The sequence below is a fragment of the Mixophyes fleayi genome, chromosome 1 (genome assembly GCF_038048845.1).
Source record: "Mixophyes fleayi isolate aMixFle1 chromosome 1, aMixFle1.hap1, whole genome shotgun sequence".
Taxonomy (NCBI): domain Eukaryota; kingdom Metazoa; phylum Chordata; class Amphibia; order Anura; family Limnodynastidae; genus Mixophyes; species Mixophyes fleayi.
In genome coordinates, this window is record NC_134402.1 from 5,707,918 (window position 1) to 5,735,086 (window position 27,169).

Genomic DNA, 27,169 nt, shown 5'->3' on the forward strand with positions numbered 1-27,169 from the left:
TAATACACTATGCGCTAATACACTGTGCGCTAATACACTGTGCGCTAATACACTGTGCGCTAATACACTGTGCGCTAAAACACTATGCGCTAATACACTGTGCGCTAATACACTATGTGCTAATACACTATGCGCTAATACACTATGCGCTAATACACTATGTGCTAATACAACATGCACTAATACACTATGCACTAATACACTGTGCGTTAAAACACTATGCGCTAATACACTGTGCGCTAATACACTGTGCGCTAATACACTATGCGCTAATACACTGTGCGCTAATACACTGTGCGCTAATACACTATGTGCTAATACAACATGCACTAATACACTATGCACTAATACACTGTGCGCTAAAACACTATGCGCTAATACAATGTGCGCTAATACACTGTGCGCTAATACACTATGTGCTAATACAACATGCACTAATACACTATGCACTAATACACTGTGCGCTAAAACACTATGCGCTAATACACTGTGCGCTAATACACTGTGCGCTAATACACTATGCGCTAATACACTATGTGCTAATACACTGTGGGCTAATACACTGTGCGCTAATACACTGTGCGCTAATACACTATGTGCTAATACACTGTGCGCTAATACACTATGTGCTAATACACTATGCGCTAATACACTACTACTTATACATTTACCAATACTTGGGTCTGGCAGTATTTTGAGATTATACTTTAAAATGATAAATAGAGCGTATTACAGCGACGTTATAAATATGAGTCTTATTCTGTGTGCTTATAGCGTGTGCATATCATCACAGCATGAAGCAAATGGTAAGACTATTATATACTACTCCTAGGGCAATAACAACACACATTCCTGTGTATAAATCCAGCAAAGTAGCTGAGTATTGTACCAATAATGTTTGTTAAGAAACACTCCCCCTAGCAGTCTAAGACTACATCTCCCAGACACACCTGGGGCTTCCTGGACTCCTGTTACACCTGTTGCTATGGTTACTATAAACAATATGGATGCTGGCTGCATACCTGAATCAGCAGGTGTGTATACTGGGGAGAGACGTGCTTACACCTCTATACATATATACTTATATATTGTACACTGCAGGACACTGAGGAATATACATTGTACATTACAGGACACTGAGGAATATACATTGTACATTGCAGGACACAGAGGAATATACAGTGTACATTGCAGGACACAGAGGAATATACATTGTACATTACAGGACACTGAGGAATATACAGTGTACAGTGCAGGACACTGAGGAATATACATTGTACAGTGCAGGACACTGAGGAATATACATTGTACATTACAGGACACAGAGGAATATACATTGTACATTGCAGGACACTGAGGAATATACAGTGTACATTACAGGACACAGAGGAATATACATTGTACATTGCAGGACACTGAGGAATATACAGTGTACATTGCAGGACACTGAGGAATATACAGTGTACATTACAGGACACAGAGGAATATACATTGTACATTGCAGGACACAGAGGAATATACATTGTACATTACAGGACACTGAGGAATATACAGTGTACAGTGCAGGACACTGAGGAATATACAGTGTACATTGCAGGACACTGAGGAATATACAGTGTACACTGCAGGACACTGAGGAATATACATTGTACATTACAGGACACAGAGGAATATACATTGTACATTACAGGACACAGAGGAATATACATTGTACATTACAGGACACTGAGGAATACACAGTGTACATTACAGGACACAGAGGAATATACATTGTACATTACAGGACACAGAGGAATATACATTGTACATTGCAGGACACTGAGGAATATACATTGTACAGTGCAGAACTCTGAGGAATATACATTGTACATTACAGGACACATAGGAATATACATTGTACATTGCAGGACACAGAGGAATATACATTGTACATTACAGGACACAGAGGAATATACATTGTACATTACAGGACACAGAGGAATATACATTGTACATTACAGGACACTGAGGAATATACATTGTACATTACAGGACACAGAGGAATATACATTGTACATTACAGGACACTGAGGAATATACATTGTACATTACAGGACACAGAGGAATATACATTGTACATTGCAGGACACAGAGGAATATACATTGTACATTACAGGACACAGAGGAATATACATTGTACATTACAGGACACTGAGGAATATACATTGTACATTGCAGGACACAGAGGAATATACATTGTACATTACAGGACACTGAGGAATATACATTGTACATTACAGGACACAGAGGAATATACATTGTACATTACAGGACACAGAGGAATATACATTGTACATTACAGGACACTGAGGAATATACATTGTACATTGCAGGACACTGAGGAATATACATTGTACATTACAGGACACTGAGGAATATACATTGTACATTACAGGACACAGAGGAATATACATTGTACATTACAGGACACAGAGGAATATACAGTGTACATTACAGGACACAGAGGAATATACATTGTACATTGCAGGACACTGAGGAATATACATTGTACATTGCAGGACACAGAGGAATATACAGTGTACAGTGCAGGACACTGAGGAATATACATTGTACATTGCAGGACACAGAGGAATATACATTGTACATTACAGGACACAGAGGAATATACATTGTACATTACAGGACACTGAGGAATATACATTGTACATTGCAGGACACTGAGGAATATACATTGTACATTACAGGACACTGAGGAATATACATTATACAGTACAGGACACTGAGGAATATACATTGTACATTACAAGACACTGAGGAATATACATTGTACATTACAGGACACAGAGGAATATACATTGTACATTGCAGGACACTGAGGAATATACATTGTACACTGCAGGACACTGAGGAATATACATTGTACATTACAGGACACAGAGGAATATACATTGTACATTACAGGACACTGAGGAATATACATTATACAGTACAGGACACTGAGGAATATACATTGTACATTACAAGACACTGAGGAATATACATTGTACATTACAGGACACAGAGGAATATACATTGTACATTGCAGGACACTGAGGAATATACATTGTACACTGCAGGACACTGAGGAATATACATTGTACATTACAGGACACTGAGGAATATACATTGTACATTACAGGACACAGAGGAATATACATTGTACATTGCAGGACACTGAGGAATATACATTGTACATTACAGGACACAGAGGAATATACATTGTACATTACAGGACATTGAAGAATATACATTGTACATTGCAGGACACTGAGGAATATACATTGTACATTGCAGGACACTGAGGAATATACATTGTACATTACAGGACACAGAGGAATATACATTGTACATTACAGGACACTGAAGAATATACATTGTACAGTGCAGGACACTGAGGAATATACATTGTACATTACAGGACACAGAGAATATACATTGTACATTGCAGGACACAGAGGAATATACATTGTACATTGCAGGACACAGAGGAATATACATTGTACATTACAGGACACAGGAATATACACAGGGCCTGATTAAGGGTTCTGGCCGCCCTAGGCTAATACGGCCGCAGCGCCCCCCCCCTCCTCCGAATATATAGGTGTATAGGAACACTCCTGAATATGAATGTTTAGGTGTATTCTCCAGCATTCAAATTTAGACAATTGTGCCATTGTCTCTTACCTGTTCTTTCTCTTCTCTCTTGCAACTTTGTTATCCTCTCGCTGGCTTCTGGAAAGTTGGCGTCCTGTTTTGAAAATGCAAAAATGTATTAAAATGCAAAATGTTAACAAACCCTGAATCATTAGACCATTTAGTTAAAACAAAACACTCCATTATGGCCAGCTAAAACCCCATTGGACAGGCATATATAAGCAATATCTGAATATTTGTTGTCAATCAAATACAAACCTCTACCAGCCCCATCTCACTAATATTTAATATTCTATTGATTGCTGGGACCACCCATGTGACCACCACACAATCATGAGATTCTGCCCCCCCAAAGCTGCTCTATTTTTTAAATACCCCCTGCAGCCATTTTCCTTAACCACAAACCCCCCCCACAGCCATTTTCCTTAACCCCTGCTGCAGCCATTTTCTTTACCTTCCACCCTGCATCCACCCCCCTTGCAGCTATTTTCCTTACCTCCACTCTGTAGCTATCCCCCCCGTCACTTCAAAACTCCCCCAGTCACATATATCAGCCCCCCTCCTCTGCCCTCCTTCATACATATCAATCTCTCTACCTCCCTATAGATTTTTCATGGCAGCCCCCCTCCCACCCTATAGATTTGTATGACAGTCCCCCTCTCCCTCCCTATACATATGCATGACAGTCCCCCCTCTCCTCCCTATAGATATGCAGGGTAGTCCCCCCCCCCTCCCTATAGATATGCAGGGCAGTTCTCCCCCCCTCCCTATAGATATGCAGGGCAGTTCCCCCCCCTCCCTATAGATATGCAGGGCAGTTCCCCCCCCCTCCCTATAGATATGCAGGGCAGTCCCCCCCCCCTCCCTATAGATATGCAGGGCAGTTCCCCCCCTCCCTATAGATATGCAGGGCAGTTCCCCCCCCCTCCCTATAGATATGCAGGGCAGTTCTCCCCCCCCCCTCCCTATAGATATGCAGGGCAGTTCTCCCCCCCCCCTCCCTATAGATATGCAGGGCAGTTCCCCCCCCCCCCTCCCTATAGATATGCAGGGCAGTCCCCCCCCCTCCCTATAGATATGCAGGGCAGTTCTCGCCCTCCCTATAGATATGCAGGGCAGTTCCCCCCCTCCCTATAGATATGCAGGGCAGTCCCCCCCCCTCCCTATAGATATGCAGGGCAGTTCCCCCCCTCCCTATAGATATGCAGGGCAGTTCCCCCCCTCCCTATAGATATGCAGGGCAGTTCCCCCCCTCCCTATAGATATGCAGGGCAGTTCCCCCCCCCTCCCTATAGATATGCAGGGCAGTTCCCCCCCTCCCTATAGATATGCAGGGCAGTCCCCCCCCCTCCCTATAGATATGCAGGGCAGTTCCCCCACCTCCCTATAGATATGCAGGGCAGTTCCCCCACCTCCCTATAGATATGCAGGGCAGTTCTCCCCCCTCCCTATAGATATGCAGGGCAGTTCCCCCACCTGCCTATAGATATGCAGGGCAGTTCTCCCCCCCCCTCCCTATAGATATGCAGGGCAGTCCCCCCCCCTCCCTATAGATATGCAGGGCAGTTCCCCCCCTCCCTATAGATATGCAGGGCAGTCCCCCCCCTCCCTATAGATATGCAGGGCAGTTCTCCCCCCCCCTCCCTATAGATATGCAGGGCAGTCCCCCCCTCCCTATAGATATGCAGGGCAGTTCTCCCCCTCCCTATAGATATGCAGGCAGTCCCCCCCTCCCTATAGATATGCAGGGCAGTTCTCCCCCCCTCCCTATAGATATGCAGGGCAGTTCCCCCCATCCCTATAGATATGCAGGGCAGTTCCCCCCTTCACTTACCTGTAGTTGTGCAGCAGATAGGAAGTGAAGACGTCCTGCTTCCTGTCTGCTGCACAGCAACAGGCAGCCTGGCGATTGGCTGTGTGTTGCTAACCACTGACCACCAATGCTTTTGATCGTCGAGCCCTCCACCCCCCCCGCGGCCACCCCCCCCTCCCCCACCCCGAAAAAAAAATGAATGAAGAAAGTAAAAAAAAAAAAAGAATGAAAAAAATAAATAAATACCCGCAGCGCCGCGCCCCCCCGGGACCCAGCGCACCAGGCTGCAGCCTGGTCAGCCTAGTGGTTGATCAGGCCCAGAATATACATTGTACATTGCAGGACACAGAGGAATATACATTGTACATTACAGGACACTGAGGAATATACATTGTACATTACAGGACACTGAGGAATATACATTGTACATTACAGGACACTGAGGAATATACATTGTACATTGCAGGACACTGAGGAATATACATTGTACATTACAGGACACAGAGGAATATACATTATACAGTGCAGGACACTGAGGAATATACATTATACAGTGCAGGACACTGAGGAATATACATTGTACATTACAGGACACAGAGGAATATACATTGTACATTGCAGGACACTGAAGAATATACATTATACATTACAGGACACTGAGGAATATACATTGTACAGTGCAGGACACTGAGGAATATACAGTGTACATTGCAGGACACTGAGGAATATACATTATACAGTGCAGGACACTGAGGAATATACAGTGTACATTGCAGGACACTGAGGAATATACATTGTACATTGCAGGACACAGAGGAATATACATTGTACATTACAGGACACTGAGGAATATACATTGTACATTGCAGGACACTGAGGAATATACATTGTACATTACAGGACACAGAGGAATATACATTGTACATTGCAGGACACTGAGGAATATACATTGTACATTGCAGGACACTGAGGAATATACATTGTACATTGCAGGACACTGAGGAATATACATTGTACATTGCAGGACACAGAGGAATATACATTGTACATTGCAGGACACTGAGGAATATACATTGTACATTACAGGACACTGAGGAATATACATTGTACATTACAGGACACTGAGGAATATACATTGTACAGTGCAGGACACTGAGGAATATACATTGTACATTACAGGACACTGAGGAATATACATTGTACATTACAGGACACTGAGGAATATACATTGTACATTGCAGGACACTGAGGAATATACATTGTACATTACAGGACACAGAGGAATATACATTATACAGTGCAGGACACTGAGGAATATACATTATACAGTGCAGGACACTGAGGAATATACATTGTACATTACAGGACACAGAGGAATATACATTGTACATTGCAGGACACTGAGGAATATACATTGTACATTACAGGACACTGAGGAATATACATTATACAGTACAGGACACTGAGGAATATACAGTGTACATTGCAGGACACTGAGGAATATACATTGTACATTGCAGGACACTGAGGAATATACATTGTACATTGCAGGACACTGAGGAATATACATTGTACATTGCAGGACACAGAGGAATATACATTGTACATTACAGGACACTGAGGAATATACATTGTACATTACAGGACACAGAGGAATATACATTATACAGTGCAGGACACTGAGGAATATACATTATACAGTGCAGGACACTGAGGAATATACATTGTACATTACAGGACACAGAGGAATATACATTGTACATTGCAGGACACTGAGGAATATACATTGTACATTACAGGACACTGAGGAATATACATTATACAGTACAGGACACTGAGGAATATACAGTGTACATTGCAGGACACTGAGGAATATACATTGTACATTGCAGGACACAGAGGAATATACATTGTACATTACAGGACACTGAGGAATATACATTGTACATTACAGGACACTGAGGAATATACATTGTACATTACAGGACACTGAGGAATATACATTGTACAGTGCAGGACACTGAGGAATATACATTGTACATTACAGGACACTGAGGAATATACATTGTACATTACAGGACACTGAGGAATATACATTGTACATTGCAGGACACTGAGGAATATACATTGTACATTACAGGACACAGAGGAATATACATTATACAGTGCAGGACACTGAGGAATATACATTATACAGTGCAGGACACTGAGGAATATACATTGTACATTACAGGACACAGAGGAATATACATTGTACATTGCAGGACACTGAGGAATATACATTGTACATTACAGGACACTGAGGAATATACATTATACAGTACAGGACACTGAGGAATATACAGTGTACATTGCAGGACACTGAGGAATATACATTGTACATTGCAGGACACTGAGGAATATACATTGTACATTGCAGGACACAGAGGAATATACATTGTACATTACAGGACACTGAGGAATATACATTGTACATTACAGGACACTGAGGAATATACATTGTACATTACAGGACACTGAGGAATATACATTGTACATTGCAGGACACTGAGGAATATACATTGTACATTGCAGGACACAGAGGAATATACATTGTACATTACAGGACACTGAGGAATATACATTGTACATTACAGGACACTGAGGAATATACATTGTACATTACAGGACACTGAGGAATATACAGTGTACATTGCAGGACACTGAGGAATATACATTGTACATTGCAGGACACAGAGGAATATACATTGTACATTACAGGACACTGAGGAATATACAGTGTACATTGCAGGACACTGAGGAATATACAGTGCACATTGCAGGACACTGAGGAATATATATTGTACATTACAGGACACTGAGGAATACACAGTGTACATTGCAGGACACTGAGGAATATACATTGTACATTGCAGGACACTGAGAAATATACATTGTACATTGCAGGAGACAGAGGAATATACATTGTACATTACAGGACACTGAGGAATATACATTGTACATTACAGGACACTGAGTCGCAGGATGGCTGCAGAGTTTGATGAGCAGAACTTGCATGATCTGTACTCCTGGGTAGATAAAATCCCTCTTTCCAGACCTAAGAAGAACATCACCCGAGACTTCAGTGATGGAGGTCAGTATACATTTCTCAGATTGACATTGTTATAGGGGCATGGTCATAGGCACAGAGAAGGGGGCGTCCAGGTGCATTGATCCCCGTCCAGTAGAGTCTTAGGGGCTGTCTTATAAAAGGTTTAAGAGCCGTATTGTTGATAGGTCTCATTTTCTCTTAGCAGATTAACTCTGGCACCGATCAGCCACAATATAAAACCACTGACAAGTGAATAACATTGATTATCTGGTTACAATGGCACCTGTCAGGGGTGGGATATATTAGGCAGCAAGTGACCAGTCAGATCTTGAAGTTATTGGTTGGAAGCAGGAAAAATGGGCAGTGTAAGGATCTGAGGACTTTGACAAGGGCCAGATTGTGATGGCTACATGACTGGGTCAGAGCATCTCTAAAACGTCAGGTCTTGTGGGGTGTTCCCAGTATAGTGGTTAGTACCTACCAAACCTGGTCCAAGGAAGGACAATCAATGAACCAGCGACAGGGTCATGGGCGCCTAAGGCTCATTGATGCGCGTGGGGAGTGAAGACGCCCGTCTGGTCCAATCCCACAGAAGAGCTACTGTAGCACAAATTGCTGAAAAAATTACTGCTGACTATGACAGAAAGGTGTCAGAACACACAGTGCATCACAGCTTGCTGCGTATGGGGCTCTGCAGCCGCAGACCGGTCAAAGTGCCCATGCTGACCCCTGTCCACCGCTGAAAGCACCAACAATGGGCACTTGAGCACCAGAAGTGGACCATGGAGCAATGGAAGAAGGTTGCCCGATCTGATGAATCACATTTTCTATTACATCATGTGGACAGCTGAGTGCGTGTGCGTCATTTACCCGGGGAAGAGATGGCACCAGGATGCACTATGGGAAGAAGGCAGCCGGCGGAGGCAGTGTGATGCTCTGGGCAATGTTCTGCTGGGAAACCTTAAGTCCTGGCATTCATGTGGATGTTACTTTGACACGTGCCACCTAACTAAACATTGCTACAGACCAAGTGCACCCCTTCATGGCAATGGTATTCGCCAACGTCAGTGTCCTCTTTCAGCAGGATAATGTGCCCTACCACACTGCAAAAGTTGTTCAGGAATGGTTTGAGGAACATGACAGAGAGTTCATGGTGTTAACTTGGCCTCCAAATTTCCCAGATCTCAATCCGATCGAGCATCTGTGGGATGTGCTGGAACAACAAATCCGAGTCATGGAGGCCCCACCTCACAACTACGGGACTTAAAGGATCTGCTGCTAACGTCTTGGTACCAGATACCACAGGACACCTTCAGAGGTCTGGTGGAGTCCAAGCAGGTGGTTTTAATGATCATTGTAAACCTGCCAGGAATAAGTTTAGCCAACTTTCACCAGGAATGGCTTCCCCTCCCCTCTGTATGGGGAATCTATTTAACATGTATTGTGAGGGTACTTGTGTTATTGCTATCCGAAGCATTAAAAAAAAAAATATTGAAACTGTGCTTTATTGTCAGAAAGAAAACATTTTTTAATCCTTTACTGATTTTTTAATGCTTAAAATAAATTCTTTTTTTTTAAAACTATATTTTACTGTAAAATATCAGGATATTAGGAGCCACTAAGTGTTTGTGTCACCATATAAAAGCACAATCCTGCAGGATGAATACTTTTATACAGGTCAAAGAACTTTTACAATAGGGGAACTATTATTCCTTATAATACACTAGTTTAATAGTCACTGAGTTATATCTTCCATCGCTGAACACTACCACAAGTCATCCACCAGGGGTCACTACTGCTGTCTATGTATAATATACAGTCCTGGCCAAACATATTGGCAGCTCTGCACTTTTTTTTCAAACAACTCACAATTTCCTCTAAACATAAGGGCCTGAGTCATTAAGGCATTCTGAGCGCTACCCACCTGTAGTATTATACGCACGTATTTACGCTTTACGTACTGCAGAATTGATCAAGGCAGAGATCTCAAGACACGTGCGCTGCTGATATTGGGGGCAGGTCTGCTGTGCTCTATTTCACACGATGCTGTAGGATGCGTCCGATACCCATGTGACTCAATAAATTCACAATGAAAAAAAAAATATTTAATTTTATGTCACCTGTTAATAATAAAGGCATTGATGATAAAACAGTAAAAAAAAAATTCCCATGAAATACATTTTTTAGAATGCTGTTATTATCTACTGTACATAACATACATGTTTACAGCTGCTTGTGATTGCACACATGTTATAGCATGCATACAAGACTGTCATGTGATCTATAACTAAAGCAAGAGATACGGCAGAAAAACAAATAACTTTGTCATGCTCAGAGCTGGACTTAGACGTGCCGGGAAATGGTCATACAGCGTATGTACCGCATACTTGCCAACTCTCCCGGAATGTCTGGGAGACTCCCGAAATTCGGGTAGGTGTCCCGGACTCCCAGGATAGCAGGCAAATATCCTGGAAACGGCATCTTGCTGTCAAAATGATGCGATTCACGGTAAATGGCATCTTTTGGCCCCTCCCACCCTCCAACCACGCCCCCCTGCCTGGAATCTCCCAGAAAGAAGTTTAAAAAGGCTGGAAAGTATGATGTACCGGGTACAGTGTACATGGAGAGAGAGAGATAGAGCCCACCCAGGCACAGTACAGGGGCAGGGGGGCTTTCTTCCTGCAGGTGACATATAAGCTATAGATCCGTAGATCCGCTCTTTATATGTTTAACCCATGGTGGGGCTCTTCTTATCCCGGGGGACGCAGTTCTGTAATGTTCAGGAGAGCCCCAGTAATTTGGATGTACAGCATGACTCATCCCCCGCAGTCTGTGTCTGACAGAAGGTGCTGTGCTCGTTACATAGCTGGTGTTCCTGTAATTAGTGATGTACAACCTTCTAATTACCAGAAGTAATTATGTGTGTACAAGGCTGGAGCTTATGCAGATCAATTACCAGACAGGATTATTCAGGATCCAGACACTAAACATGAGTCTGCTGGTTGTACTTTACTCTCCAGACATCTGAATGACGGGCAAATGCCCCATTTTACCCCCCTGATTTTACACATTCCTGGATGTCCCATTTTTTTTACAGTCCCCTCATCCCACAATGGTCCCATTCTCCTGATGTCACACAGTATAGTTATATTGCTGCACAGTATTACTGGACCTGCTAATTACACCACGATTGGTCACTTTATATCAATGGGAAAAGTTGCCCCATAATACTGTACATAGAGGATACGTGACCTTAGATGGGGGAGCTTCCTGCCCCTCTGCCCCCAACAGCCCTCCACCTGATAACCACAGCCTGACAAACCTACAGTGGAGAAAATGTGGCTGAAGCCTTTATTATACCTTTCACAATCAAACCAACTTTCAATCAATTTAATTCCTCAAAAGGCCCATGGGTACTGTGCCCAATCACCATCTCATCAGACCACGGGTACTGCCCCCAATCACCATCTCGTCAGACCACGGGTACTGCCCCCAATCACCATCTCATCAGACCACGGGTACTGCACAAAATCACCATCTCATCAGTGCACGGGTACTGCACCCAATCACCATCTCATCAGACCACGGGTACTGCACCCAATCACCATCTCATCAGTGCACGGGTACTGCACCCAATCACCATCTCATCAGACCACGGGTACTGCACCCAATCACCATCTCATCAGTGCACGGGTACTGCACCCAATCACCATCTCATCAGTGCACGGGTACTGCACCCAATCACCATCTCATCAGTGCGAGGGTACTGCACCCAATCACCATCTCATCAGTGCACGGGTACTGCACTCAATCACCATCTCTTCAGACCACGGGTACTGCACCCAATCACCATCTCTTCAGACCACGGGTACTGCACCACACAATATCTCATCAGACCACGGGTACTGCCCCCAATCACCATCTCATCAGTGCACAGGTACTGCACCCAATCACCATCTCATCAGACCACGGGTACTGCACCCAATCACCATCTCATCAGACCACGGGTACTGCACCCAATCACCATCTCTTCAGACCACGGGTACTGCACCACACACCATCTCATCAGACCACGGGTACTGCACCACACACCATCTCATCAGACCATGGGTACTGCACCCAATCACCATCTCATCAGACCATGGGTACTGTGCCCGATCCCCACACCACAGGTACACCATGCACTTTCCCCGTCCACTTGACGTTCAGTCGTGGCGACAACCCCACAAGGGAGTAATACCCTGCCCCTGGGGGGGGGACCTGATGGGATCGCCATCAAGACCAAGTCCTGAGGATCCTCCCAAATTGTTCCAAACGCTGTCCAGCTGTCAACTTTATGTGTGACCGTCCTCACCCCTGCCAGGTACAACTAGCAAGCCCCCTCCCCTCAAACGCAACACTGACTGTGGCAGGAAATAGACAATGCAAAGCAAATTAATTTCAGTATTGTACATACTTCATCTCTCTTCTTTCTTTTATATAAATCGAATTTGAACATTGTACAAACTGCGACCCACCCATATAACTTCCACTTCTTTAACCCTCACATAACCTAATACACTGGGATGGAGGGTGGGATAACCTCCACATGGCTGCCTGGATATATACCAACCTGAGGCAACGGATGTGATGCCGCTCATCTCCTTCCCACTTTCCCGGCCCCCTAGCTTCCCTTGGGGGGCCCTATCTAGGCTTCACGAGGTCAGCCTGCAAATCACAGGTGGGAGTCTCAGAGGTCCTCAACCCAGATCCATGAGACCGTCCCTGTATCAAACAGGAGCAGCAGGACCCGGAGCAGGCGCCCTGCATTGGTCATGTCCCGCTGGCTGACACTTCCCAGCACTAAAAATGTTTCCTCAGTTTAGGATGTTTGCATCAAGTTGATGTCTCATTTTCCTGCACTGATAGGTTTCCATACATGTCAGGACATCATCTTCACAGCATAATCCAATGTAGTCAATGTCAGTTTGCCTTGTATGTTTTTAGACTTTTCCCTTCTTGTAAGTGAAATTTACACCAATTTTTCCTGGTCCCTTGAAATTAGTGATTTGAGGTTTCTACAGCACATAACTTCTCCAATCGCTGCTGATGACTATCTGAGATCTTCCAGGACAATGTTTCTCAGCGTAGGTTGTACTGAGCTGTACATATATACCGAGAGCAAGGAAAATAATAGATCTGAATCCATTGAGTGGGATGTGTATATCGACACAGGGAGTCATTCAATACTATACTGTCTATTGTAAACAGGGCGCTCACTATATCAGCAGAGGGACAGGTCATTAACGATAGATCATCAGAAAGTTGTACAGGAGAGTGCGCTGCCTTCCTGAGAATGTCAAAGCTCTGTTTATTTAGAAAATCCATCAGAAGTTGCTAACCAGATGCTGCCATATTTATAGATATGTCAGCCCATGTTTCTCCAAAAATATTACTCAGTCTTTAATGACTGGTCTATCCTCTACTGTAGAGAGTGTCCTGGTCACAGTGTTATGTTGCCCCCATATGTACAGTGCTGAGGATTCTGGGAAATACATGCAGAACGTGCTCAGTTGTAATGTTAAATGAGAAGTAACATTAATCATGTCCTGTTTCTCTGCCCATCTAGTGCTGACGGCCGAACTAGTCAAATTTCATTTCCCAAAACTTGTGGAGATGCATAACTACGTCCCAGCCAATTCCACCCAGCAGAAATTCAATAACTGGACCACACTAAAAAGGTGAGTACCCCTGTGTCCTTCTCTCAACCCCAACTTTTATTATTATTATTATTATTATTATTATTATTATTATCTTTGATTTATAAGGCGCCACAAAGGGTCCTCAGCGCCGTACATTACATATACAGAGAACAGAACCAAGACACAACATGATACAAAAATGTGTACAAACACAGGTGACTGGGTAAAGCAAATCAGATTAGTGAAAGAGATGGTAGAAATCAGCAAAAGTAGGCTGAAGCTTAAAAAACAGGGAAAACAGGGCTAGGGAAGCAGCCAAGAGGTACAGGGGGTGATGGAATAGTAGAAGGAGCACACAAGGAACTTCCACCCTTGCCCTTCTCCTCACCCATCCTTCTTCTTTCCTACCCCCACCCTTATATGCCTCCACACTCTTCTGTCTTACACCTTTCCCCTTCACCTCCCATCTCCTCTCTGTACCATTCTTAAACCTCTGTTCCCTTCACCATTCAACCTACCCTCTCCTTTCCATACCATGTCTACACCTCTGTCCCCTTCACTGTCCATCCTATCCTCCCCTCTCTGCACCTGCCCTACAATACTGTCTCCTTCACTACCCATCCTACCCTCCACTCTGTACCATCTCTGTCAACTTCACTGTCCATCCTATCCTCCCCTCTCTGCACCTGCCCTACAACACTGTCCCCTTCACTACCCATCCTACCCTCCACTCTGTACCATCTCTGCATCTCTGTCAACTTCACTGTCAATCCTACCGTCCCCTCTCCGTACCTACCCTAACTGGACCACACTGAACCTGTGAGTACTCCTGTGTCCCCCTCCCCGTATCTGCCCTACACCTGTATTCCCTACACCACCTATCCTACCATCTCTTCTCCATACCATTTCTACACCTCTGTCCCCTTCACCACCCATCCTACCCTCCCATCCCTTTACATGCCCTACACCTCTGTCCCCTTCACCACCCATCCTACCCTCCCTTGTCTGCCTCCCCCACACCTCTGTCTTACAACCTTTCTATCCTCCCCTATTTCTGTTTTTCCTACACCTCTGTATTAGAGCCTTAACCTACACTGCCCATCTTACCCTCTCCTCTCCGTACCTGCACCACGCCTCTGTCCTACACACTTCACCACCCATCCTACCCTCTCCTCTCCGTACCTGCACCACGCCTCTGTCCTACACACTTCACCACCCACCCTACCCTCTCCTCTCCGTACCTGCACCACGCCTCTGTCCTACACACTTCACCACCCATCTTACCCTCTCCTCTCCGTACCTGCACCACGCCTCTGTCCTACACACTTCACCACCCATCCTACCCTCTCCTCTCCGTACCTGCACCACGCCTCTGTCCTACACACTTCACCACCCACCCTACCCTCTCCTCTCCGTACCTGCACCACGCCTCTGTCCTACACACTTCACCACCCATCTTACCCTCTCCTCTCCGTACCTGCACCACGCCTCTGTCCTACACACTTCACCACCCATCCTACCCTCTCCTCTCCGTACCTGCACCACGCCTCTGTCCTACACACTTCACCACCCACCCTACCCTCTCCTCTCCGTACCTGCACCACGCCTCTGTCCTACACACTTCACCACCCACCCTACCCTCTCCTCTCCGTACCTGCACCACGCCTCTGTCCTACACACTTCACCACCCACCCTACCCTCTCTGTGCCTGGTTTCCACCATCAGCTACGACACGGCCTACAAAATCCTTTTGCAGTGAGAAAATGTTCTGCAGCCATTGATTCACATCTATATAATCTCACCCCACACAATGAAATTAAATGCAGAAATGGACAGCATCAGAAGAGGCTTATTTTTGCACCCCAGCAGATGCTTCTACTTTCACGTACTCATTTGCACTTTTGTAACTTACCCTTATTCTGTACGGTGAGCTGGAAACATCGTGTGAGGGGGAAGCTGTACATGTTAGTGTAGCTAAGGACAGATAACACTGATAATTACGGCTTACCACAATCTGTCGTGTGACAGTTTGTCTCTCACATAAGCTGATTTCTCATCTTTTACAAGGTGAGGGAATAATGTGCTGCGCCACCTCTGATTGAACTAAAAATTGTCTTTCTAAAGATAGACCCAATCTCTTGTTTAACATCACTGATACATAAAAGACGTCCTGTCTAAGCTTTACTCTGAGATCCGGCACAATCACATTGGTTATATATCTCCATATAATTGACCGTCACCTTCCGTCACTTTAATCTTCATGGTACACATGCAGCAATATCATCATCATCAACATTTATTTATATAGCGCCAGCAAATTCCGTAGCGCTTTACAATTGGGAACAAACATTAATAAGACAGTACTGGCTAATACATACAGCATACATGCCAACTTTTAAGATTTCTCCACCATAGCCCCGCCCCTACTATAAAAAGCTGAAATTCACGGCATTGAATGAAGGGGACGGATCTTAATGTTGCGATTAAGCCCCACCCCCTCCATTCACTGCCGTGAATTTTGGCAAATGTGGGAGCTTTGCCTACTCTTCTGGGAGTCCGTGAGGACTCCCCGAAATTCGGGAGCCTCCCGGGAATTCCAGGAGAGTAGGCAAGTAAAACATACAGACAGAGAGGTAAGAGAACCCTGCTCACAGGCTTACAATCTATATTGGACCTGATGATTAATATCAGAATTTTATCAGACATATGAAAAGTGTGGTCCTAAGATGACCGCTATCGACCTGTGTGTGCGCAGCCTTGGCCTGAAAGGTGAACCACAAATACAAGTTTGGACAAAGGACTCGTTGCAGCAGCTGCTGTCTATGTTAAAGTTTGGTTGCCCTTTAAAATGACCTTTCACCTACACACTGCACATTACACAGATATCTGAGCACACAACACGTAGCTAAAACATATGTTGCAAGTGCCCTTATCAACAGTTATATAAATAATGTCTGATGTGTTTATGAAACAGAGACGAAGGGGCAAAGCTTTATACCTTATATATTATGACCTTAATAACTGTATATTGTTATCAGACGTTTACTGAGGCTGTACTATTAATGTTACATGATGGGTACTGTAAAAGTTCTTCAACAAAAACGTGTGTCATTGCACCCATGAATAATGCTTGTGATTTCATTACTATCATTTCTTATTGCATTAATAAGAAATTATTTATTGTGCCTATTTATTAACATTGTTCATCAGGGACAGAAGATCTGATAGGAGCCTGTGCCGCTGAATAGTTTATAGAGAAGTGATCGGAAGAGCGATCACTTTACTTACAGGTTCCTATGGGCAGGCAGAATTTGCGATGGGGGTGAGCACCAAACCTGCCAGGGAGGGATCCTAAGCCCCCGCTCCTGCGATGCTCTACCCATAGGACAGAACGGCTAATGCCATCTTCGTAGTCCCAATAGACACCTATGGGGACTTGATTTGTGAACGATAAGTCTGGGACGGCAGCAGAGATCTCCGATATCTCCAGAGATCCTATAATTATAAATAGCCCTGTTACTAACGAATGCGGTAATCCTCTGAAAACTGCACTTTGGAGGATGATAATAGGCCCCATAAGACTTGCATCTCCCAGCCATGGGGTCATCCTCAAACCACTTTATATGAGATCTGCCAACTATAGGGGCCTCGGCCAGACAGATCTCATCACCCAGGCCCCACATCCCGCTTCTCAGTGTACCAGGATGACGCAACTCGCTGTGAATCGCGTCACTAGAACTCCTAGAAATTCCAACTATGAATACGGCGAACCTCCCAAAATTGTCCTGGTATGTACCAGTGACAGGTGCCCATCTCACCTGCTCGTCATGGTGAGCGGGACACCTCCCAACACACGGATGCCCCGGAAAACTTTGCTGCCGGCAGGGTTATCATTGGGGAAAACAATATATTTGAGATATTTGCTGATGTAATAAAGAGCCATAAAACGCTGATACACATTATCCTATGTTCAAAAGTGTAAAGTCTGCTGTCCCTCCCCTAGTTTTCTATTGGTTCCTGCAGTCTGTCTCTCATCCACTTCTCCAATGTCTGAGAAATTACATTAATTACATTAATTACATTAATTACAAGCTCCCTGCATTGTTTACCTCCTGAAACAGAGAACTCTGGCGTTCAGAGTGAGGAGGTTTAAGAATTCCATGACAGGATACTTGGCCTTTGATTTTGGCAGAGGCCGAGGATCTATATATACCGCCTGTCTCTCCCCCTCCTGACTGTACAACCTGTTCCCCGCTCCTTCCCCCTGACAGTAATCTGCTCCGTGTGGAAAGCCTTTATTGTCCAACATAGGGACTGATGTTCCTGTATTTCAACAGTCTAAACACCACACATTGCTAGGATTATCTTTCTCTTAGACAGTATCTATATGACGTCTGACAGATATATCCCCTGTTCAGTATCACGGCAGTATCCGTCCTTCTTGGGCAGATTTCAGGGTATTGATTAAAAAAATAAGACATAGATTACTTTACACAAAATAGATCTCCATCTTTGATCTCTAACCCAGTCCCACCCACCCCCCTTCCACCCAACATTCCTCCTGGTCCCTTGGCATCTTCCCTCTCCAACCGACGCCAAGGCTGTTCCTTGCAACCTCTCCTGACAATTCCTCTCCCGAGTCTTCATAAGTATAAATCAACTTTGTCCTCATCTCTGTTCTTATCTCCCCATCGTTAACTCTGCCAATAATGGGGAGCAAAAAGTTGTTCAGCACAATTCATTGACTCTGACAGTTGAACTCGACAATTTCCACCCCCTCTACCACACTTGGATATCCTCATATACTGGGTAAATGCACTCAGACACTTTATTAAAACTGTATTACCCCAATTTCTCCTCTTTCCTATTTTCCCATCTCAGTTTCTTCTGGCTCTATTCAGACTGTCCACTTCCTCCACAGAGGTGGATCTCCCCACGTTTACATGGAGTTCCGAGTTACAATTACCTCACTTCAAGACTCTCTAATTTTCCTTTTAGCCCTTCTCAGTCCCAGGTATCTCCAGATCATTACTGGAGCTTCTGTCCTCCACCGTTTTCTTCTTTCCTGTTCATTCCAGCTGACCTTTCATTTCCTTCCCAAGTTCTTCCATCCACTCATCAAGTCTAGTGCAGACCATTCAGTGCAGTATTATTCTGCCTAACGTTATTTCCTTTGTCACAATTTCAGATTTTGTCCTTCACAGCCAATATTAATCTGAAAAACTTATCTAAGCTTCCCAAACCCCCAGTCACCCTTCTTCCTCTGATGAGTTCCACACTTCCACCTTCTTCTCATTCCAAACCTACCCACAGCCTGTCTCATCCCCTCTGCGATCTGGAGTTTTCTCTTCTGAAATAATATAAATGTCCAGGACTGTCATTCAAGCGTCTGTCATCTCATCTATGTCTTCGTTAACCCAAAATGGAACCTATTTAAAATCTGCCACCTCGCCCCATGTGATCTGATTTTGGATCATTATACAGACCCCCTCTCAACTGTATTATTCACTTTTTATACATTTGAGAAACATTGTATAATAATAACAAGATTTCATGAAGCTCCTAATTCGATTGTTGGGACTTTGACAATTATTTGATATTGGTGGATTTACCATCTACCATGACTACTGTGGAATTTAATTTTGGCTGTATAAGCACCTTAGAAGATAAACATTTTTTGATCCCTGACTTATCTACAAGACCCATTTAATCCATTATTTGGCCACATTGTGATCTATAAGGCAGTTATATGCAGCTTTATGTTTATTTATGTAGATGTAATGACGGATGGACAAACGGCATCCTGTATACCCGGAGATCTGCTCCTCCCCTTACAGACTGTGTTTTGTGATGTTATTGAGCAATAATTTACTGTACATATCTCTGCCTGGCTGGTAACATTCTGCATCTTCTCTAAATAAGACATTTTTTTTACTCTATTTAGGAAAGTTCTGAGCAAAATTAACTTTTCAGTTCCGGATGATGTGATCCGTAAGATTATCCAGTGCTCTCCAGGGGTGGTGGAGCTGGTGCTCCATACACTGAGACAGAAGATCGAAGAGAGACAGAAACAGATGGCGCAAGACTCGTCCCAGGTAACACTGCAACGGGCACTTATCATCATCATCATTTATATAGCGCCAACATATTCCGTAGCGCTTTACAATTGAGGACAAACATAGTAAACTAATAAACAAACTGGGTAAAACAGACAAAGAGGTGAGAAGGCCCTGATCGCAAGCTTACAATCTATGGGACAATGGGAGTTTGATAAATGAGGTTAAGTCTACATTTTGCATTTTGGCCCAGCCAAACTGCAAAGGTAAAAGTGACGCATAAGCTAAATGATTCCGTCACACAACAATGTTGCTCAGGGGGTAGTTGTCTTGTGTGAAATTGTGTGGGTGGTAATAGGGTAATGTAGTGAGGTTAAGATGGTGGTTGAGGAATATCATAAGCTTACCTGAAGAGGTGGGTTTTCAGTGAACGCTTGAAGGTTTGAAGACTAGAGGAAAGTCTTACTGTGCGATGGAGGGAATTCCACAAAGTGGGCGCAGACCGAAAAAAAGTCCTGTAACCGGGAATAGGAGGATGTGATGAGAGTGGAAGAGAGACGTAGATCTTGTGCAGAATGGAGTTGCCGAGTTGGGAGATATTTTGAGACAAGAGAAGAGATGTATGTTGGTGCAGCTTTGTTGATGGCCTTACCTGAGACCTACCCTATTCTGTACTCTGTATACTCTGAGATATAGGGGAAACCGTGTGACTGACATTCGTGTGAGTAGGTCCAGTAAAACAGACTGGGTATTTTCACTGATGGTAAAACAAGATTATAAACTATTCTGCACTTCTGTGTATATCGAATTACCGAGTGGGATATTGCGTAGCCGAAATGTAATGAAATCCACGGATTATGATGGACCAGTGGTTCTGGTGTCCAATTCCCAGAGATAATAGCAGAGTACTTGCTTGGCCTTACTGAGTAATAACTACTCACAGACACAAGAGTACCCCTGTCTTCTCCTGCAACCAGAAATAGAAAGTAAATCAACTGGTGTTTCAGTATTATATTCTTTTAATATGTACCTGTCGCCTCTACTCAGTGGAAGCAGCCATTAATGGGCTGACCGATATTAATGATAATACTATCAATTAACTAGGACTAGTGACACTAAAACAGAGGAGCCCAGATTATTGATGGAGCAGGCTGATGCCTACCACAGTACACCTTGGATTTGCACCAGTGCACACATCATGATACGCCGTGCCACTCGTAGGACCTGCAACAAGCCGAAAGTACAGAAAAGTGGAAAAACTTTTAGGAGGGGTCCTGTGTAAAGATCGGAGCCCAACCTCCAGCCCCTATAGTATCACCCATTTCCATTAAATTAACTCAGCCAGCGCAACCTCACCAACTCCTCAACCAGCCCCAGCACAAGTCATCCTGAGCTGCTGTCCACTGTGAAGTTATGAGTATGGTGTCCCTGTGCTATAGTGAACTCCAGCCCCAGGCTAGACATCACAGGCAGGTTTCACTACACCAGGGAGACGACGAGTATGGGGCTTCCATGATGTCCGCTGTTCTTTGCATCCCACCTCCTTTTAGATGTTACCAATCCTACTCTAAAGATCACTCAGACTCTTCACTATAATTCAATAAATGTTATTAAATAATTAAGTAAAAAAAAAAAAATCATTCACCACTTTATTAAGAGGAAATAAAATCTACTTTCTTCTTGATCCGTCGTAGTCCACATAAATGAAAAACCCTTAGAAATCCCCATAAAGAAACGGCTCATCTGTTCGCCATAAAGAGTGAAATGACCAAGGGAGTACCGGTTACCCCTGGTTATAGTTATTTGGTGGCGGTCGTTTATAATGAGTAGTTTGTATATGGATTTCAGAGGATCCTCTTTCTATTTGGACTACAACGGTCCGCATCTTCCATACTACAGCCTCCTTCCACCCAACTACCCTCTGTGTGTGCAAAAATTTGCCCCTAAGTGAACCTTCGTTCCCTGGTGAAAGTCTACCTGCACAAATCAATGTTCACACAAGTCTGCAGCTGTAATTGCGGTGCAGAGCGGCCATTTTACCCATGATAAATTACCTCCAGAGAAGGCAGCCATTTTGAGACAGGGTCTACACTGTGTGTCTCACAGGCAAACACCAGACTTTTGTAGATAGGGCTTCACACTTACTTTTTTTAATAATGGAAGCTGCCAAACTTAATTCTTACTATACACATAGATATATAAAAGCAACATACAGGACAATAGCAAAGTAAATAAAATCCCTGTTATACAAAAATCTACAAGCTAATGCGTCTAATAAACACTGGAGTCACATCGCCTCCTGCTGGCCACCAATGTTACTGCAGCTGCTATGGTAGTTTTCCAATAAAATCATACCAGACCAAGTCATACACCGCATAATCCCATTCTTACTGCAAGCAAATGGGGAGTGGCCTGTGGGTCTGAGCGTGGCCTGTGGTCTGGGTATGGCTCGTGGTCTGGGCGTGGCATGCGGCTCTGGGTGTGGCTGTTTGAATTGAGGGCAGGGGCATAGCAGATTAGGGGTGTGGCCATGTGGTTTTGATAGTGAAATGATTGTGGTCTATGCCTATGGTACTGTCCTGCAATCCCCTCTATGTCCTGACTTTCCACACAGGAGATGAGCCCACGCGTGGAGCCCAATAACCACACGGATACAGGTAACACCCAACTTTAACAAATGCTTTGACTACGTTGCCGTCTATCTCTCTTAGACAGATATGGTTAAGGCTTTGTATATAATGAGACCTTAATTAGAAGTCCAATACTTTGCCAACTTCCAAACACATAGCTATTGTTTATTTTTAGTATATATCATGTCAATGAGGAATAAAGCGCCTTCGTATACTGTAGCGCTGTATGCCTTACTGAGCCCAGGTCACAGTTCTGTCATAATTGTTCTACTTTGGTTTAGTTTTATACTGAGAACTAAATGTCACTTACACCCAGTTACACATGAATGCAGAGTGTTACTTACCCAGGGTTCGTCGTTCCTACTGAGCCAGCGGGCACCCGGTATATGCCATCTAAGCTGCCCGCAGAGATTCCCAGGCTTTGTTCTATATAACAATTACCCTTCAATGATTGCCCTGCCCACCTATTTGCCAATAATGGAAAGTCTCCAGGTCTGTGATAAGCCAATAGACACCACCTCTTCCTCCAACTCCTGGGGAGACTACAGTATATACTGGTCTGTGATACCATATGCTCCTCGGTAATGTCCTCTGACACCCTATACTGTGTAACTTCAGCGCAGCGGTCTCAGTAAGTGAGGATAGGATGAACATGAGCGACATCAATGGAAAATATGTCTCTGTCTGTGCAGTCTATAGTGGGAGAGAGGAGAGAGAGAGTGGGGAGAGAGAGGGGAGAGAGGGAGAGACAGGGGGAGAGAGGAGAGGGGGGGAGAGAGTGAGAGGGGAGAGGGAGGAGAGAGAGTGGAGAGAGAGACAGACTGAGAGAGAGAGAGGGAGAGAGTGGGGGGAGAGAGAGACAGACTGAGAGAGAGAGAGAGGGAGAGAGTGGGGAGAGAGAGGGGAAAGAGGGAGAGACAGGGGGAGAGAGGAGAGGGGGGGAGAGAGTGAGAGGGGAGAGGGAGGAGAGAGAGTGGGGAGAGAGAGAGGGAGAGAGAGAGGGGAGAGAGAGAGGGGAGAGGGAGAGAGGGGAGAGGGAGAGAGGGGAGAGGGAGGAGAGAGAGTGGGGAGAGAGACAGACTGAGAGAGAGAGAGGGAGAGAGTGGGGGGAGAGAGGGGAGAGAGAGACAGACTGAGAGAGAGAGAGTGGGGGGAGAGAGGGGAGAGAGAGACAGACTGAGAGAGAGAGAGAGAGAGAGGGAGAGAGAAGGGAGAGAGGAAGAGACAGGGGGAGCGAGAGAGAGGAAGAGAGGGGAGAGAGAGACTGAGAGAGAGAGACAGAGAGAGGGAGAGAAAGAGACTGATAGAGAGACTGAGAGAGAGCAAGAGAGAGACTGAGAGGGAGAGAGAGAGAAGTAACTTTTCACTAAATAATGATGGAAAAATCTCCTATGTTGTGTATACAGTTTATTCCAAACCACTTCTCTGTCTCAGGCTACGCTACAAAGCTGAAGAGTAACGGTACAGACAGCAGCCCCCGGGGGGCCCCGAAGGGTGAACACGGAAGGTGGGTGACGTGGGGTTTCTTGTTCCTGTAATGACATTGAGCATTCTCTGTTCTTCTTGTAGTTCACCTCAATGACTGCGATTGGATGCAGTGGAGGCGGCCATTTAATGGGCTGGACCAATATTCAGCCTAGCAATTCACTATTATTATTATTATTATTATTATTATCTTTTATTTATAAGGCACCACAAAGGGTCCGCAGCGCCGTACATGACATACAGAAAGCAGCGATCCATAACACATAACATGACACATGAAGAACAAAATACAAAGACCAGACATACTGAATGAATAAAAATACAAGTATCACGGTAACTCATCAAATTATATGAGGGACAGTGAGTGAGAGTGATGGTAGTAATCAGCGGGAAGTAGGACTGAGCTTAAGAAAACAGGGCGAGGGAAGCAGCCAAGAGGTACAGAGGGTGATGGAATAGTAGAAGGAGAATACAAGGACAGAGGGCCCTGATCCTGAGAGCTCACACCCTAACGGAAAGGAGGAGACACAGATAGGGTGGTACTGACTGGGGGAGACAGCCGGGACCAGGGAGTTAGACGGAGACTGATAGACTTGAATAAAGAAATGAGTCTTAGGGGCACGCTTGAAGCCTAGGAACACGGCACTAAGTATCTCCTGCCCTGATGATGTCTTGAAGCCTAGGAATACGGCACTAACTATCTCCTGCCTTGATGTCACTAGCTCCTAGTAAATTGATAGGCTGCCTTTTCACAAATATTGTCTCAGCCCACAAAATGGCTGCCTCCAGCGTGAGAAGCTAGCAGGTGCACTTTAGAGTTTGCAATCATCATTATTTGCCAGGCATAGGCAAGAACAGGTCATTGTTGATCGCTGCCCAGGCAGTTCCAGCGATACTGGACTGGAGCGGTAACGTTACCGCCTCACCTGCCAGGATCCATTGTTGTGGGCATATACAATGGAACTGGAAGCCCAGATTTCATATAGCAGTAGATGTACTTTAGAAGAGAACAATCTTTCTTTCCTGGGGGTGTGGCAGGAGCCCTATTCATTTTAATGGAACCTGAACTGAAAAAAATATGTGGACCCCCGTTTCCCTTCTGACCTCACCCCCCCACTCCCCAGTTTAATACACAATAGTAGCAGTTTAATTTAACATCTATACCCCTGATACTTTGCCTTCCCTCCTCAGTAAGCCCCAGCATGGCTACTCCCAGGCTGCCAATTCAGATACCAGTCTCCGCATACAGTTGGCAGAGAAAGAGCAGGCGCTGATGACTTCACAAGAAGCCAATCAGGTGAGCAGAACTCCCAGCATCCTTTGTGCCAGTTCCTTGGTCACATGATAATGGTATCTTAAAGGGATTCTATCTGTATATTCTATTTTCTCTTTGTACTTGTGTAGTGTAAATATTAAGAGATAAATATATAAAATAATCTTGTTATAAGACCTTAGTTTCTATGATGCTGCTAATGAGTCTGCCTACGGAGCTCACCAGTCAGCATTCTGCCATTGTTTCCTTTTTCTTCCCCATAATCCCTTTATCTCCTCCCTGAGCCCCCCCAGTCACATGTGATAATCCACATAACCCATGACTCTGGGAGCTGTGAGAAGGACGTGAGGTAGCAGAGGATACTAATTAGCAGTGTTTCAGATCTTACAGGCGAAGCTCCGGCGATTGGAGCAGCTGGTGCACCTGAAGAACGTCCGGATAGATGATCTGTCACGGCGTCTGCAGGAGGCTGAGAAGAAATGATCCTCCGATCTGGAAGCCGGATCTCCACAGTGATTACTGACAAGCGAATGTCTTCTACTCTTCCTCCTGTACCTGTAACCGTCTCTGCATTGATTCTAGATCTAAAATATTATGATTGACATTTGTACGTTTGCCAAAACTCTGTCTTCTTTAGTGTGACACGGGAGTCCTTCCGACGATACACACACGACAACGTCCTGCTTGTACTTTGCTTTTATCGTCAAGATGGCAAAGTAACACATAACACAACGTTCCACACACTTTCTTGTAACCCTAATGCTAAATAAACAGAGACCATCGCCCTAGTCAATGGCAAGCTTGTTCAGCATCGGTCACACTGCATAATGACTGCCCAGGTTTAAATAGTTTACACTCCTCCCCCAGACCTAGCTTGAGTTATCTTCAGGTGCTCAGCTTGATTACTCTCACAGCAGATACACCCTGTCAGCTGTTGTTAGCTATGGAAAAACTATTATTTCGTCACACATATGTCCTCCACCTGTATATCTGTAAGCTAGGTGTACTGCTGTACAAATGTGTAACTCTGCTGGCAGCCGTGCCCTGCAGACTGTCAGCTGTATACCTAACTCCTACCATTTTCTTTGTCACATTAGTTACATGGCGTTGGCTGTCAGAGAGAATAAGAAATTACTTATTGAATGGCTAATATTGATAAGAACAATATAGGCCTCACAGTATGGAGAGAGAAAAGAGAGGGGGAGAGCAATGGAAGTAAAGAGGGAGGGAGGGAGAGTAAAACAGAGCGAGTGGGGGTAGAGCATTGAAGAGAAAGAGTCAAAAACGTGTGTATTGTTTTTAAATGTATTATTTATTATTTAAATTTGTTTACGAATACTTCATTTAACTCTTTGTATATTCATTAGTTAGAATACTTTCACACAGGAGACAATTACATAAATTCCATGAAAAACTATTGATAACATTTTGCTTTACATTAATCTAC

At 44.4% G+C, this 27,169-nt stretch overlaps 1 protein-coding gene across 1 annotated transcript; it reads left to right on the plus strand.

The window, feature by feature from the left end:
* Positions 1-976: 976 nt before the first annotated feature.
* Positions 977-26,943, plus strand: SPEF1 (sperm flagellar 1). The gene is made up of 8 exons (XM_075186811.1): positions 977-1,034; positions 8,515-8,639; positions 14,206-14,317; positions 20,223-20,373; positions 22,949-22,991; positions 24,399-24,471; positions 25,641-25,746; positions 26,104-26,943. The coding sequence occupies exons 2-8, from the start codon at positions 8,531-8,533 to the stop codon at positions 26,203-26,205; spliced, it is 696 nt and encodes a 231-aa protein (XP_075042912.1). The 5' UTR covers positions 977-1,034; positions 8,515-8,530; the 3' UTR covers positions 26,206-26,943.
* The last annotated feature ends 226 nt before the right edge of the window (positions 26,944-27,169 follow it).